Source organism: Podarcis melisellensis (genome assembly GCF_964234715.1).
Source record: "Podarcis melisellensis genome assembly, chromosome: 7".
NCBI lineage: Eukaryota > Metazoa > Chordata > Lepidosauria > Squamata > Lacertidae > Podarcis > Podarcis melisellensis.
Genome location: NC_138539.1, coordinates 61,458,353 through 61,476,362, shown reverse-complemented (window position 1 = coordinate 61,476,362; position 18,010 = coordinate 61,458,353). Strand labels below are relative to the sequence as shown.

General features: G+C 44.5%; 1 protein-coding gene across 3 annotated transcripts in view; it reads right to left on the bottom strand.

Annotated features, from left to right (window-relative positions):
• The window catches only part of NEDD9 (neural precursor cell expressed, developmentally down-regulated 9), a 70,659-nt gene that overhangs the window by 50,508 nt on the left and 2,141 nt on the right, over positions 1–18,010 (bottom strand). Inside the window, exon 1 of one of the 3 annotated variants that reach the window (XM_081918180.1) lies at positions 10,188–10,377. The exons of 1 other annotated variant lie outside the window; for it this stretch is intronic. In XM_081918180.1, coding sequence (XP_081774306.1) covers positions 10,188–10,199 — 12 coding nt within the window. In that variant the 5' untranslated portion in view covers positions 10,200–10,377. Of the gene's footprint in view, positions 1–9,607; positions 9,627–10,187; positions 10,378–18,010 lie in introns of those variants that run through there. One more of the 3 variants, XM_081918182.1, reaches the window with a different exon arrangement.

The window sequence follows — 18,010 nt, the reverse complement described above, 5'->3', positions numbered from 1 at the left end:
AGTCAGCTCCACTGACAGCCACTGAAGCCTCCCTCTTCGAGCCATGAAATATCTTGTTTGAATCCTGTAAAAGAATTGGGCTCAGAGGTGCAAATACCTAACCATCCCTCCCTTTATGAGGAAACCCAAGTGACTGTGTAGGGCTTTCTCCTGCCAACATTCAGCGACAGCAGCAAGTCTGCACACAAGTACAGCTCTTGGTCCTTACCAGTTTTTCAAGAACTTGGGGTATTTTCCTCCCCAAGAAGCCAAGATTTTCTTGCATATCTCAGGGGTCTCCTAGGTATGCAGAAGCTCACTCCAATTCTCTCACTGAGCGTGTTTAGCTGTACATGGGACATCTAGTGGACTAACAGAAGGAGCAATACATAGTTCTGAATTCTAGCTAATCTGTGATTCAGCAGCAGATTCCCACTCCCACTTAGCTGGATTCAACAATGACTCAGAACAAAGAATTATGAGACTCTGGTTCTGCTTAGTTCTTAAAAGTTCCCACACATACAGTGCATACAGTGTCTCCAGTTTCATGGACAGATAAACATGGTCCCTGGGCAGCTTAGTTAGCATCACTGCCTTAAGATGGCAACCAACACAATTCTCTGCAAAACACCACTGGCTCTGTTGCCACCAACACTTTCCTTCTGGGTAGCAAATTCTACCCAGTTCTAGGTCAGTTTATATTTCCTTTCTTAGCACAATTCTGAAAATGTAACAGCCAACACTTATTACAAGATTACACAAGGTGGTGTGGGTTTGCAAAGCCTGAATCATGCAGAAAGTCATGCTAGATAAGGGGAGGAGAACCTGTGTGGACCTCCAGACTCCAACCCCCATCAGCCCCAGCCAGATGGTCAATGGTCAGGGATGGTGAGAATTCTAGCCAAGAAACATCTCAAGGGCTATATAGATGATGCCAACTGTTGCCTTCTGTCTGAAACACTCATTAACGCACATACCTTTAGAGTGTCCAGCTTGGGTGTGAGAGAACGAAGTTCAGATCTTTGCTCTGAAATGAGGTTCTTGGAAGACAAGGCAAATCCCTATCACTTTCTTACCCAATTTCCCTCTTGTGATTGCTTTATTGAGAGGCTAAAGTACAGCTGCTCTCTGTGATCCTTGGGACTGAAATGAATCAAACAGACATGTTTAAATAGCAAAACTCTCACTAGAAAAGGCAGTTTCCACTATAATGCCAGCTGACAATCCAAAAGGAAGGAAGCAACAAATATTTTCAAAGCGTGCAGCCAAAATCCACAGAACTACAGTTGCTATGGAGTGGTAATTTCTGGTTCAGGCAGTACACTTCTAGACATGCCTATGCAGAAGGAAGTCCTACTGAGTTCAGTGAGACTTACCCCTAAGTAAGTATGTACACGACTGCAGCCTTAATGTAAAATAAGAAATGAATGTCCCAAACAAAAACAATTCATTAATAGTGTAGTTGAAAGTGCAGTCAGTTCCTCATGTAACCTTCAAGAAAATAATAGCTCCTTTTTTTTAGACAAAGCTCCCTTCATTGTTCTCCAGGGCATCCAGATAAATGAGGATGTCCTGAAATTCTAATTTAAAATGTCCCACAGAATCTCTTTCGTTTGCATTTGTTCTCTTCACTCATGCTAAAATAGACTTCCCATAACATGCAGTGCATTCATCTTCCATCCACTTCATAAGGATGCAAGACTGTAACAGGAGACGGATAGCGTGCTGTATTTACAACAGACTACAAACAGTGACCAAGAGTGTCATTAATTATCTTTCCTCTCTTTGAGTCAATGCTGATGCAAAATAATGTGTAGAGCCTTTAAAGTTATCGGGTGACTATAGCTGCCTAAAGGCTGCTAGTTACCCATGCCTTGTGAAATCAGAGGAATCTCTTTTATTAGTATTAAGATTTTACTGATCTCATTTACCACACTTTGTGCTGTGACATTCAGAGGGGAATGTCAGGAATAAACACAACCGCGGGGTTTGGGTCAGCAAAGTACATGCCACCACCCCTTTTTTTACATAGCTTAATGCTCCAGGTCTTTCATTGCCTTGGTTACAGACAGCAAGCACTTATGGTTAGAAATACAGTAATCCTTCCCAGAGATACTGTTGTGTTTGCCTTGGCATGCAGACATTGTATTTACGACTCTGCTGTAGCCCAAATCGAAGACCTCACAGACCAATTTGCTCAGCTTTCTCCCTTTCCTACCGAGTACCTAAAAATAGATGATCAATACCTCAAGCTTTCTGCAGCAGCAACTCATGCCCAACCCCTGCCTTGCATATTGTGAACTACCCGCCATTTCCCTAGGTTTGCTTCGGATGATCAGATAGCTAGCAAACCCCAGTGAACTCTAGGTAGGCAAGCCAAGTTCACTTGTACAGGGCTATAAAACGGTATGCAGGATCATCTGTGGATCCATGCAGATTTCATCTTCCATATGTTCCTGTCCATGTAAAAACTGGTGAATCAAGAAGAGATAGCTCAAGTGACATCATCATTGTTGTTGTTAGAAGGACTGCTGAAAATTGAGGGTCTTTAGGTTGAAAGGTTGGAGTATTGCAACTGAGCTTGTACCGCACACGCAGAAAGTATAGATCCCCAGGTTCACTCCTTGACACCTCCAGCTAAGCAGAGATGGGAGAGCTAGGAAAAGGCTTCTTAAACAGTAGGCTGGTTTCTACACGCATTCACACACCCCTCTCTGTCCTCCATTCAAGCCAGCAGGAGGTGTTATCAGAATCCAGGGATACTGGAGAAGAATACAAATTAGGGCTGGTAGAGTTTTGAAGACCAGCAGAGAGGCCTGGATGGTAGCGTTTGGCCCCCAGGCATTCTGCTCCTCACTCTTGGTCTACACTGACCAGCACTGACTCTCCAGGGCTTCACAGAGCAGGATTTCCTAGCGATGCCAGCGACTGCAAAAAAAAAGTTGTCCCTTTCTCTCTTGGAAGATGCTGCAGGTCCACAGTTTGTCCTTTGGCTGCCCATCATGGTCAAGCAGGAAGCACCTTCAGCACTATCCTGAGTTTGGATGGCATGCTAAGCCAAACCGTGGATTAGCTGTTGGCCCTACATGAACCTAAAAAGCTCCAGCAGGGAACAGTGAGTGCCACGTCCTCCTTGGGAGAACCATGTTTGCAAGATCACTGTGGACCACACCCTGGCTCAGCATAACACATGGACCAGACCTTAGAGAGGCTTGGTAGGGCACAGTTTCAGAACTCCTCCTTGAAACGAATACCCTGCACTTCCTAAAAATCACAGCGGTCAGGTCCTTGGTTGAAAAGGCTTCATTCTAAAAAGTCCTCTTCTGCTTTGACCTTAAGGTCTGTTCACAGTACCCTGGCAATGAACAGGGGTGGGGAGAGGGCTTGTAACAGGCAGGTGTTAAATACAACAGGGCTATTTAAAACACTGATGATTTGAAGTCTTTTCAAAATCCCAATTTGTTATCTACAAATCACCTTTTAAACAAAGGCTAATCCCTCCCCCTTCTCTAATGGGGCATTTTAAAAAAGAGACTCATTCACCTATTTCTTAACTGAAAGATGTGCAGTGATATATTATTTCATTAAAAAAAAAAATACCTGCAATTACTCGCTGCTATTAGTCATTTCTTTCCAATTTTATGCCTACAGCTTGGTTGACTGAAATCTGTTTCAATACGATTATGGAATTTTAGAGTTGGAAAGAACCTTACAGGCCTTCTCCATTCAAGAATCTGAAACCACAACCAGGGAGAAGAAATCATTTCCAGTCCAACGTCCTCATTCTGTTCCAGGCAACCAGTTGAACCATGTGCTAGTGGTGGGCGGAGCCAGAGGCAAAGGCAGGTGGAGCAACACATGTAAATTTTACCTTTGAACAGTAGGCTAGTCTTTAAGAGACCTTATCAGAGTTCAAGGATGTGTTCCAGGTAGACAAAAAAACCTTGGGGTTTGAAGCAGTGCCAGTGAGGGGAGTAGCCTAGGGAGAGGGGGATGCTCTAGAGAACATTCCAAGGGCCAGAAAGAGATGTCTCAGGGGCCACATTTGCCTCCCTGGCATGAGACATCCCTGAGAGACAGCCATCCTCTAGTGAAGGAGAGCTCACCACCTCACAAGGCCATTTGTCCCACTTCTGAGCAACTCTTACTGTCGGTTTCTCCTAATATTTAGCTGAAATCCGCTTCCTTGCCATCGCACACCCGCTGGATTCAGTCCTGCCTGCTTCATCTTCTGCATGATAACCCTTCAGATATTAGATGGTCGTCATGTCTCTCCTTAACCTTCTCTTCTCCAGATTGCAATCTACCCAGCTTCTCCAACCCTTCCTCACAAGATGGACCACATCCCTCCAGCCTCTCTGGATGCAAGATTATATGTGCTCTCTGATTACTTTGCCATAGGCTATGCCATGGGCGTGGCCAAGGTGGGGAGTGAAGGTCAGCTGTCCCTCCAAGTCAATAAAAATACATGGCTAACTGAGGTTCTTCCCCCCCAACACACAAAAATCCTGGCTACACCCATGGGTTACGCACCACTGCCAGTAGAGATGTGCCAACATCTCTAAGGCAACAGAAGAGTTGTTCTATTGTAGCATCCTTCTAAAATGGCATATAGACACCCGTGGGAAATTTGTCGTTCAGGCCATTTTGTTTAAGCTGAGAAGCAGCTGTGGTCAGGGATGTGGGGGGCCACACCCATAAACTGGCCCTCTGAGGCATTTCTCCTCAGCCAGTTTGCCATTTAAAGGAATTTGTGTGCAGGCCATTGAAGCTCAGGCAATGCTGCCTTTCATTTGTTTCCTCCTCTGGCCAGACACTTTCTGGCAACTGCCCGTCCTGGTGGCTGCCTCTGTTTCTCGGAATGCAGAGCTCAGAGCCGCTTCCCAAGTTACAATTTTCTGCCTTGGGCCTCCACCCACAAGTCACTCCCATCAGAAAAAATTATAGGGCAGGGAGGACTTATTTGCCAAGGTCTATGCACATCAGACTTTGGCACACAAAGGGGCATGGGGGAAAGACTTGGAGAAATGGACAGATATATTTCCAATGCTTCGGACAACTTGGGCCTTAACCAATGTGATGGCCTCTGAGGTGCTACAGCAAAGACCCTTTGTTGCAGTGACAGAAGGAAGACAGCTAGCTCTCGTTATTTTAATGGGACGGAATGCTCTTGGGAATGAAGCTCAAACGTGGCAGGTGGTTCTCAACAGTGCAAACCTGGAAGTTAATTCGCCAATGGTGCGACTAGGAAACTTGCCCCCTGGGGAACCTCAGCTGCAGTACTCAACTATTATTATGCCTCACAGCAGGCACGTCCAACATGTAGATTGTGATCTATCAGTAGATCACTGGACGTCTGTGGTAGATCACTGGCTCCCCCCAAAGAAGCCAAACAACTTTGGCCACCAACAACTTCGAATTGCACCCCCAAAAATGGGGTAGATCACTGCCAGTTTTTAACTGTGAGTAGATCGCAGTCTCTTGGGAGTTGGCCACCCCTGCCTTACAGGATGGGTGGAGACTCTCAGGCCTGAAGGTGAACTACATCCTTCCAGGCCTCTCTACCTGGCCCTAGAATACTCTCCAAATTTGGTTGGACTGTGTCCTAGAACTCTGATCATGCCTCCTTGTCTGGATGGAGAATACAGAGGTGTGGGTGGGTGTACTCAATGGGCTCCTTTGGGAAGAAGGGCAGGATGTAAAATCGTTTGATTGATTGATTGATTGATTGATTGATTGAAACTACCCTACTGCACAGAGGTAAAATTTACGCTTGCTCTTCCATCCACTTTTGCCTCTGGCATCACCCAGCATCAGCATGAGGCCCCTGGAAAGCTGTCCAGAAGAGAATGTGGCCCTTTGGCTGAAAAGGGTTCCCTACCCCCACATTACAAGTATTCAAACATCTACTAGATTACACATGAAGTGCAATGTATGGGAGTGGGGAGATTAATACTGCTGTGTATCAATGATGTTTCAAGATTTTGTTGGAAAGCATAATATACTCAGCTTATTGCCCAGCAGGTGAATCTTTGTAACATGCTCAGGCCAACTATCCATCTTATCAAGTTTCTATTTTTAAGTAGCGGCCAATTCAAAGCTTTGTTATTAGGAAAACAACAGTTGTTTATTAAAATAGTAGGCATTTATGTCACACAACAGTGGAAACTCTAGGATTACAACTCCAGGACATCAAAAAAGATGTAGGAAAATTGTTGGAACATGTGTATTCTTGCAAGCTGTAAAATGTACGCTTCAGAGAAGTGTCCAGATTTTGCCATGAATTTGAGGAAAGTGATTGGTGGCATGACTTTGATGACCAGCAATTTGATCCAGACGAATCTAATGAGCTCTATACCTGAGCAAGACTTTGAAGTCTTGCAGCCAAACCAATTCTCTATCCATTAAACCACAAGGGGTATTCATTTTGTTATGCAAACAAAAGCAATAATAATAATAATAACAAATGACAGCACATAAAATAAGCAATATATTAGATGCTGGCTATTTGCCTTGCTTTTAAGAAAGGCAACAGAAGTAGTTTTTCAAGTTACATCAACTTTGATAAACGGTTTTAAGTTTGTAGTAGTATTAGTGAAATCTATAGAATTATTCCAGGGTGAATGATTTGTGGACTTCAGCTTAAGAATGTTAGCCTTGGGTAAACTGTTTAAATAAATACTTCAGACTCCCTAAGAAATGTAAACAAACTAGGAAGGTTTTATAGAGGCAAAAATCTTCTGATTTTATGGTTTGCCTGCTCGCTGGCACAAAAGTAGTCTGCCCTGCTCCATCTAAGAGCATTACATAGTATTCAGTCAGTCAGTCAGTCATCTGAATTAAATTACTCATTTCACATGCACTCAGTGTTTTGAAGGAGACTGCATCTATATATGAAACAGGATCGTCGCTTTTGGCAGTGCGGGAAGGATAAAAAAGGGATAACCCGAAATGTCAAGGTGATTTTATAATCCCAAAGGGATTACGGTGCAATTAAGGCAGAGTATCCCATACCCAGTTGAAGCCAACAGCAAAATGTTCCTTGATCTCAATAGCTGGGCAGGTGCATAGGCCTCACATTTCCTTTCAAAACACTGTTTATAAGTGGGTGTATTTCTGAACTGAGGCTGGTTGAGATCCTGACAGCTTTCAAAGAGTAGCACTAAGTCAGAGATCCTTCCTCCTTGCTCCCTGTATCTTCCATCCGTGCAATGGGAACTGAGGAAACAGCAGGATTGTTGGCAGCCACGAAGAATAGCCAATATATTTCTTCCAAAATTACTTGGAAGCCAATATTTGTAAGCCCCTTCCTTTTCTCCCAGAGTTGGTATTATCTACTACCTGCCCAGGTTCACACCTCAACAGAGGTTCTACTGCTGACCACCAGAACCTGCTACCTACTCATTAGCCCTCTCCAAGACCCCAAGTTCAAAATTCCACCTGCTCACTTGCCTGGGTGTTGATCCAGGCCTGATCTAGGTTTCAGGGGCCTCTGGCAGACCCACTCCTCCATTTGTGAACCTTGGAAAGCTTTCCTAGCAGTGCCAGGCAGCGCTTTAAGCAGAGCTAGGCCTAAACACCCTTTAAATTTATCATCCTAGGTCAGGGGCATTGTGGGAAATGAAAATGGTGGCCAGATTCAACCATGTGACACTGCTCAGAGTGGTGGGCTATTTAAAAAAAAATAATAGTGTAGGGAGCCAAGATAGACGCTCTGCCCACCTATGCCAGGTGCTGCCACCAGCCATGGATCTGGTTGCAAAGAAAGAGAATGAGCAAATCCTGGGGTTAGCACTGTGAGACATCTCTCAGGAAAAGAACTATCAGCACAGCCCTAAATTCAAGAAAGCTTCTAGTTGCCTTTCAAGATCTTCTGTCACAGCCTATCACTGTTTAACCCGAATCTTCTATAGCAATCCTAAGCTTGGGCCCATCATTCATGAGATCTGGTTCTTAATTCCCCTGCGGCATGCGGGAAATTCTGAGGTTCATGTATACTATTACAGTTAAGAATTAGTGTACCTCCAGGCATGAATTATCGTTGTGACTATTTGCTACTCTATTTATTTTTGCATTCTAGAAGCTATAATCATAGGCCGGGACTAGCATGGAGCTATGCATTGTACAGCCATATAGTAAGACCACCACTTGTGGCCAAATTAACTCACAACATTATAAATAGTTACAAACTTCGACTTGGAAGGTAAAGAACTTCCTTCACTCTTTCAGTTTCATGTTGACCTTGACAGGTTTCCTTTTTCTTGGCAGAGGAACAACCTTCCCTCCCCTCCCCCTCCCCTCTGAGTCCAACAAAACAAGATTGCAGTAGATGCTATTTGCTGATCTGATGCCCCGGGGTATTCTTGTACCAAGCACACATATTTTTAATCAGTATAGAGCTGTGACTGACTGCAAAGAGCCAATCACAAAGGCTCTGAAACAGAATTCCTTTAGAAAGAGCTCTGCAAAGTTCAATCTCTTTCCTAGTTTAACTTGAAAGAGTTTTCCTAGACCCCTGGGAGATGAAGGAATACAGGGGTCACTGCTACCAAATACTTGTCCAGATTGTTGCTCAGAGCTACCTAAAGAATTGTGTACAATGCACACATTCCCAAGTAAAGTCCTACTGATTTCAGTTGTCTTTATTCCCTTGCAAGCATGCACACAGGATCACAGCCCGAATGTGGGTTTTTAAGAGGACTGGAATGAACTCTAGAAACTAAGCAAACTGGAAAGAGGGGAAAATGCAAGACAACAATGCATTCCAAGTGACTGAAATGTGCAGGATTCTGGCTACACTTTTTTGTATTAATGGGTAACATCTCTGCAGCAGGAATCACATTAAATCAACCTCTTGCTAAAAGTACAGGTCTAGAATTTTATATTTCATCAAACTCTGTTTGCTCCATTTTGTAAAGCACTCATCCTTCAAAGTGTCCAAGCTGGTGAACAACATGGGGACGGTCCCTTCTTATCCTCACAACTAGGCAGACATAACAGGGACTGGCCCACAGGCAGCCAGTGAGGTGATTGGTTGAGTAGCAAGAACTTGAACCCAGATCTCATTGGTCCACTGCACTAAGTTTTTAAAACTGGTTCTTTAACAGGAACTGAGATGTTTTATACTCTATCAAAGCAATTCCATTACGTGATGGAAGGAAATCTTTTCAGATCTTCTGCATAGATTTGCATGCAAAATGGGGAGAAATCCAAGCCCAAGTCAACAGCTAAGCCTTATGCTGACATCTAAATATTTTCTATGCAGCCAACATAATCCCGATCTCATCCTGATTTCTGAAGGAAAGAAGAACAGGCTATCTTGATTTGGTTACTCAGAGAACCTCTCTGATACACCTTTTCTGCAAATTATTTTTATCACTGACTGTAAACGACATCCTCTTCTCAGTTATCTATTATTCAATGATATCTCTGCTAGCAAAGGTTTAAATTGCTCCACAACAGTTTTCTTTTAACCCATTGTTTCACACACACACCCTCAAAAAGGTACCCACACATATTTTTATCCCAAAAAGAATTCGAAGAGCTTCAAAACGAGGTAATAAAATCTCAAGTGTCTCATTTACTTTGAAATATTACGGTAACTTTGAGGCTGCAGTCCTATACTCACCTGGGAGAAGGCCCACTGAACTCAATGGGTCTTACTTCCGAGTAGACATATGTATAGGGCTGCGCTGCTGTTTCGGTCTTTCTCCCTGAAAGGGCAGCCTTACTCTGGAGTAAGCGAGCGAGGCTGCTCTACAAGTACAGTAAGGAGCTAGAGGAAGAGACAGCGTTAACTGTCTTGCAGATCAACAGCGGATGAGAAAATATCGAGCTTGTCAGAGGCATAGTTGAGGCTGGTTAGAAGTTTTCAAACCGCAACAAAACTCTCCCCTCCAAAATACAAAATAAAAACTGGCTGCTAGCAAGGACTAAACGCAGTCACTCATTCGACTCGACTTTTTGTTTTTGCTTTTAAATTCAAGAGACCTACTGAACACAACTGAGACACCGCTGGAGAAGTTTGGCTCGACCCTGAATCCAGGCACCGAGGCGGCTCAGGCTCGCGCCATTCTCCGCTCTGCCAATACATCTTCCGGAGCAGGAAAAGTACATGCACAACTTTTGCCCGTCCCACGCGCGTTTCCTGCCCCACGCACGAAAAAAAGGGGGCGAGCAAAGTTTTTCAAAGCAACCCATCTTCTTACCTTGTACTTCATTCTCGCAGGCTTGGGGCAGGGAGTGGAAGAGGCGCTCCCTTTTGGACAAGTCAGTCCCACCACCTCGAGCCCGGGCGGGTTTTATACTCCATTGACCGCCGCTTGCAATCGAAAACGAAAACAGCCGCCTGCAAGCTCCGGCCGCGGCGACGCTACTGCTGAGCTGCGTTTTGCCAGTGACTCTGAGCTCGCTGCTTTGCTCGCTCGCAGGCTAACCGCGGCGCTCATTTGCATAGTGTCCCGCTATTGGCTAGAGAGCCAAACGCGCTGCGGAGGAGGGCAAACGCCCCCTACGCGCCGCCTTCTGAATGAAATCTTCAATTAACACGCGTTGCTCCCGCCTGGAGTAAAACGTGGGGAAGGCGCTGAACGTTCTTCTTGTAAACTAGTCTCGCATCCTGGGCGTAGCTAAGAGGGGGGGGGGGAGCAGCTGCGGCAGCTGTTCCCTCCCCCCTTAATCAAGTGAAACAATACACATACTTAACTGACCAATCACGTCGGTTCTGCCCCCAAAAGTCCTGTCCCCCCCCCAAAGTCCTGGCTACACCCATGTCTCAAATATAAGAGTTTGGAGCCCAAGTGAGATCCGACACCGGATTCACTAAAAAACTTCTCACGACCCCCCATAGGCCCTGCGTGAAATCGGCATTTAGGACGAAAAGGGGTTCTTCTGTTATTTGCTGCTTCTGTTGTTCCCTATGAGATGTTGTCTCTTTATTTGCAACTTTTGTGGTGTTTCTCTGAATGTAGCTAAAGGTAAAGGGACCCCTGACCATTAGGTCCAGTCATGACCGACTCTGGGGTTGCGGCGCTCATCTCGCTTTATTGGCCGAGGGAGCCGGCGTACAGCTTCCAGGTCATGTGGCCAGCATGACTAAGCCGCTTCTGGCGAACCAAGCAGCGCACGGAAACGCCGTTTACCTTCCCACCGGAGAGGTACCTATTTATCTACTTGCACTTTGACATGCTTTCAAACTGCTAGGTTGGCAGGAGCAGGGATCGAGCAACGGGAGCTCACCCCGTCACGGCTATTCGAACCGCCGACCTTCTGATCGGCAAGTCCAAGGCTCTGTGGTTTAACCCACAGCGCCACCCGCGTCTTTTATTCCTGTATCTACAACCCAGTAAAACATGTAAATTGAAGAATCATAGCTGTCTTGTTGGACTACAATTCCTGTCATCCCTGGCTGTGGGTGATGGGAGTTGAAGTCCAGCAACATATGGATTCTTCAAGCCACACTCACTCTCTTACACACTTTCTCTGCTTCGGTGGAGTCCACCACCACAAACTGGGATACGTAGTCTGGTCTGCCAACCAGGGTTGATGTAAAGGCAGTGCTCCCACCAAACCTCTGAAATTTAAAATACAAGATAGTTTTGACATTCTTCTGAGAAGCCCATCCAATGTTCCTTTGCATCCTGACCCTGCATCCTTTTTTTCTTTCTTCATTATGTAATAATTTTTATTAAATTTTCTGTTTTACAATTTCAAATAAACATTTTACAAACCTTAAAATAACCAATGACTTCCCTTCTCCTCTTACCATGGTTCATTTTACATATCATGTGCATCCCTGCATATTTTACTATAACCATTCAAATCCATTTTCCACTTTTATATCCATCAAAAATTATTTACTCTTACTGCATTTATCTTAATACTGCCAGTGTTTTCAACTGTATACAGTTATTTTCCAGATATTCAATAAATGCTTTCCAATCTTCTTGCTCTCTTATTCTATATGTTAAATCTGCAAGTTGTGCATATTCTGTCAACTTAATTTGCCAATCCTCTTTAGTTGGGACCTCCCTCACTTTCCATTTTGGGGCTAACAAAACATGGGCCGCAGTTGTTGCATACATAAATAACCTTTTCTGACACCTGGGAATTTTAGTCTGGGTTATCCCCAACAAAAGAACTCTGGGGTTTTTTTGGGGGGGGTGTAATATTAAACATTTTTTTCCATTTATTATAAATCATTTCCCAATACCCTTTTACCTTTTTACATGCCCTCCTGACCCGGCCAGCCTCTTGCAGGAGTGACAGAGCTCAGCCCTGCGGTCACTAAGACAGGTCCCATGGCATGAAAGACTATCTATCTTCTTTGCCCACATAAAATTTCCAGCCTAACCAGGAAGCCTTCTTTATCTGTTTATTAAAAAAATAAAAATACCCTGCTCTTCGGATGTGAAGCTTCCGGGGTAGCTTTCAATTAGCAATACATTATTATACAATGGTCTCTGCCTCTAAAAGTTATGACACAAAAGGAACTGGGATTGGGAAGAAGAGGGGGCGGGGGAAGGAAACCTAGGAAACTAGTTCTTTGCCAGTAAGTGTCAGCAGTAAACCAGCCAGTGGTAAATCCCTTGGTGCCTCCCACCATTCCTCTGCATCCAACCAGTCCATGACACCAAGTTATTTTAATATAATAATAATAATTTATTATATATACCCCGCACATCTGGTTGGGCCTCCCCAGCCACTCTGGGCGGCCCCCAACAAAATATCAAAACACAGTAACGCATCAAACATTAACAGCTTCCCTAAACAGGGCTGCCTTCAGATGTCTTCTAAAAGTCTGGTAGTTGTTGTTCTCTTTGACATCTGGTGGGAGGGCTTTCCACAGGGCGGGTGCCACTACCGAGAAGGCCCTCTGCCTGGTTCCCTCTGCCCAGTTTCCTATTTCTGCTTCTACTATGGTCAGTAGAAGGGGGTGGGTTGCTCTGCCTTTGCCACACAATTCTTCCTTGAAGGCAGGGCGTGTGACCTCCATCTCACCCTTGGGTCTCTGGGTGATGCATGTTGCCCTTCATATCTGCAGACCAGGCCTGGGTTGGTGGAGTCATTCTAATAGGCAGGACATCGTCTTCTCTGGAACCTGTGGCCCTCCAGATGTTGCTGTAGATGACAGCTCCCATCATCCCTGATCATTGGCCTTGGTGGCTGAGGCTGGTGGGAACTGGGGTTCAGCAACTTTGGAATGGGGGCACTGTGTTGAATACCTCTATGTTTCTGGCTCAGGAATTATCATTTGTGTAAACAGCAGAACTGCCTCTCCCAGTGGAGGCTGATCAGAAGACTGCAAGGCCAGACGGTAAATCACACAGCGGGCAGCACCTCTACAGATGGGATGTGCTGGGCTCACAGGGGCCCAGAGCTGCCATACATCTTTTTAATGAATTCACTTCTCACTGCAGACTAGCAGGTCTCTTGCGGCATTAGTGTCCTTCAGCACATTACTGTTGCAAGGATTGTGGAGATAATGGACATGAAGGGCTTTGAGCATTCAGAAAGTGTTGCCATCCATCGGGATAGCCAAGGGGGGCAGGGGGGCAATTGCCCCCCCAATCCACAAAAATTATAGAAAAGCATTGGAAATACTCATTTATATGAGGTTCTGTCATTCACCCCCTGCAGAAGCCTGCCCCCTACAATATCCCATTTACAGGATATTTTTACCCATGATTTCCCAAGAAAACCTCAACAACTTTGGCTGTCCCCCCCCCCCATAACCAAAATCCTGGCTCCGCCCATGCTTGTACCTGCAAGGGAAACTTTTTCTTTTTAATACTGCTCTTCTGTGCGAATTCATTTCTATGCAAAACATATGTTTTAATCTTAAAAATGAAAATACCATAAATGTGCCTTCAGCAGCTGGTGGTGGGAAAAGGCAGACTACAACATTTCCTTTGGTCTGACAGAGACAAAATGGAATGAGGGATCATGGAGGGAGGCATCACCCAGCAAAACAATGCCACAAGCAGGGCTCCCCCCCCCCCACAGAAACTCAGTTCCGGCACATCTCAGGTGGGCACCATTGTCATACTAAGAGAACAAGGGAGGTGTTTGTGGTCATTTCCGGCACATCTTTCCCCCAGTAATCTTTAACCTTATTGCAAGGTTACTGTAAAAGGCACCTTCTTTCTCTTTACATTTCCAACATTTAATTGATTTTGATTTATACATTTTTGCCAATCTGCTGGTATTAGGCACCATCTATACAACATTTTCATATAATTTTCTCTTCTTTCATAGCATGCTGTAAATCTTATATCCAAATTCCACAATTGTCCCAATGCCTCCATTTCTATATTGTGACCAATATCCATTGCCCAACATATCACAGAAGATTTCACTTCTTCGTCTTTTGTCAGCCAGGACAGCTTTCCTGCTATACCTTCTGAGATTGACGAGGCATGTGACCCCCACCTGTCTTGAGTCTACTCCAGCTGAGAAATCAGACAACTCCTCCCCAAGCTAGTGAGCCCCACCTGGGCTGTAGGTCCTTGCCTGCCTTTCATCAGAACTGACAGGTTTAAGTTCTCGGATTATGAGGTCAGCGGTGGCACGTCTCATTTCACCACTTGAGGCAAAACAGGAAGTGCCACCGTGCTCAGCCACACTACCATACCACCACCACCCGTGGGACACTCACTTACAAATGTTAACTTAAAGATCTTTTTCAGTTCATTATATATCATTTCCCAGTCAGCTGTAACCTTAAGACAAGGCCACCACATATGGAAAAAGGTGTCTTCTTTCTGTTTACATTTCCAACACATATTTTTGATTTATGTATGTATACATTTCTGACAATCTACTAGGTGTTAGGGAAGTTGCCACCGTGCTCTGCCACACTGCCCCATCACCACCACCCATGCTGTACCATACCCTCCAACATTTCTCTGATTAAAATGGGGACATCCCATTTCATATAATTTTGCTTTTTATGTACTTAGTATGTAGAGTTGAAAGGGTCATCAAGTCCAACCCCCTGCAATGCAGAAATATTTTGCCCAATATGGGGCTTGAACCCATGAGCCTGAGATTAAAAGTCTCATGCTATTCCAGGATCCAGTGGCAGATGATGTGAAAGACCCTTTCCCTGAAGTGCTGCTTCCACTCAGAGTAGACAAGGCTGGGTTCGTTGGACAAATAGGCTAACCCCGTATGAAGTAGCCTTCTGTGTTTCCCCCCCAAAAGCTTTTTTTAAAGCAGTAAATGTGTATTTTGCACCAACATGGTGCTACTATATGGTGTATACCATGCACATTCTCTTCATGGAAGGCTTTCAGCTATGGGCAGTGGTGTAGCGTGGTTTGTCAGCACCCGGGGCAAGGCAAGTAATTTTCACCCCCTAACCTGTGGATTTTAGCACTCGAGTCTCTTCCACTAGATTAGTGCGCCCCCCCCAGATGTTGCGTCCAGTGCGGCCGGGGGCCCCCCCTGCACCCCCCACGTTACACCACCGGCTATGGGTGTATCCTATTAACGTTAAAGACAATATATCTAAAGTGTTTCACTGAGACAGCAAAAGCAGAGGGCGCTGCAGAGATCTAGGAATATTCATTAGAACCTTGTACCATTTAAATACGCGGAAAGTATCGCCCATTACATTGCGTCTACTGTTGAGAGCCTGAAATAAAGATGGAGTATTTGTTTTAAAAATCAGACAAACTTTGACTAATTTTATAATTTTGAGGGACAGAAGTGCATCTTGCGAGTCTCCCTGTTCAGTTGCGAGATCTCTTCTCCCATTAACACCTTAATTGTTCCCCTTTTTTCCTTATAAGATGTTCCCATAACACCACCCACTCATTGTCTCCTCAGTCCAAAAATAAAAAGGCCAAAGGTTTGTTTTGCGTGGGGAAAACGTCTTATTTACATGCTGCTTAGGTGTTGGAAGGCAAACTGGTTTAAAGTGACCCCAATGCCTGGTGGTATAAAACCATGGCCAAATCGGAAAAGCCCGCTGGGTTCACGTGGAGGCAGGAGAGAGATGAGTCAAAAGTGAAACGCTGTTGCCGTTCTTTTTAACTGGGCCTCTTTATTAGGTTTAGATGATTCCTGGCCAGACATTCACTATCTTGACTGGAGGAACTCCAGCCAGACAAAATGATTTGGACTGAAAAGCCTCCAGTCTGAGTCTCAAAGCATTCCTCTGGTGAGAGAGCTCCACGTTTATTTCTTTTATTCTGAGCAACTTGGACCTGCACCAGTATTTCTAAGTGCTGCAGATGGACTGGGATTGCTTCCAGTGATATAAAAATGAACAGTAAGCTGTATTGTGTTACCCGATTACTATGCACCAGGGATGGGGGGCCAGTGGCCCTTCAGTGGCTATTCAGCCAGCATGGACACAGTTTCCCCATCCCTGTTGTACAAGTATTTCAGCAGACATGGCTCGGCCTTCAGAGCAGGCTTTGCTAACCTCGTGACACCGCCAAATGCTTTGCACCACAGCTGGGTGCTGCGGCTGAAAGGAATTGTAGTCCAAAACTTTGGGGTTGGCAAACGCAGCTCCAGAGGCTCTAGAGAAGACCAGCTATTTATCTTGATCTAGGAGTGCTCTGTCCTTTTCCATGCCCTCCAACATTTCTCCGATGAAAATAGGGACGACCTAAGGAAAAGCAGGGCATTCTAGGATCAAATCAGAAACCAGGACGGCTTATGTAAATCTGGGACTGTCACTGGAAAATAGGGAAACTTGGAGGGTCTGCTTTCCTTTGGACACCATATTACAGACTTGTTTGGCCAAGCATTTTATGTGGAGATATCAGATAAATAGGTACCATATCAATGTATTCACAAACCAGAATTAAACCATTCTGCACTTTGGACACTACACTCTGATTCCTACTTCCTTCCAGAGCTTTTCTTCAAGGGAGAATTTCCATTCGTGTTCAAATCTCCTTCATATACTTCTCTTGGTCTAGGATAAATCTGGAATAGACAGCCTTTCCAAGTTACAGAAAGTAGACTGTGTGATGTGGTTGTGTGGATACTGTCCTTATATGGTTCAGTGACTAGTTGGCAATGGACTTAGGCTATTATGGGAGTTTCCTATGACTGCTCTCATACCCTCCAACATTTCTCAGATGAAAATAGGAACATTCTATTCTTTATCAGGAAAATACTCCCATGCTTGATCTTGCTGCACACATATGCATCATATATGTGTGTGTGTGTGTTACTTGAGACAATTACAACCTCTCTGCTGAACCCACCTCACAAGACTGTTGTAAATAAAAAAATTGTGAATGAAAGGATAATGTAGAACACCTTCCACAGATAAATGGAATGAAATAAAATTTTAGCTGTAAGCTGCCGTGTGTCTCTGTCAAGGAAAAAGGCAGGAAACAACAACAGAAACTGTGAAAATGATCAGGAACATACCTGATAATAAATACTATTGAATTCAGTGGGATTTACTTCTGAGTAAAAAAAAATGCTGAGGATTGCAGTGTAAGACTGCACAGTCCTTACCCAGTCACCTGGGAGTAAGCTCCAATGAATGCAGTGGGGCTTACTTATGAGTAGACAGTGTAAGGCTCCATTTACAATAAAGGAATAAACACTCCAGGCATTTCCTTTAAAAAAAAAAGGCTGGCTGCTGAAGCATTGCAATTAAAGAATTTAAAGTGGATTGGTTACATTTTCCTTCAAAATTTTAGGAAGGGCTTCGTATGCCAGCTTCAGTTTCCTTCATTTGGTGCAGATACTTTATATTCAGTATAAACAGGAATCCGTTTTTGCACCTTCACACACACAGATAGAGCAAACACTTGTTTCAAAAATGAGGAGGGGAAGAAAAGGAAAACTAGGATATTTCAGGATCAAATCAGAAACCAGGATGGTTTCTGTAATTCCAGGACTGTCCCAGGAAAATTGGGACACTTGGAGGGTATACTGCTCTGTCCTTGTTTAAGGAAGAGAGCAAAATTCTCACTTACAGAGACCAGCAGAGCTGGGCAAGACTGGGCAGGGGGACATATTTATTCCATCCAAGCCCCCTCCAGCACAATAGATC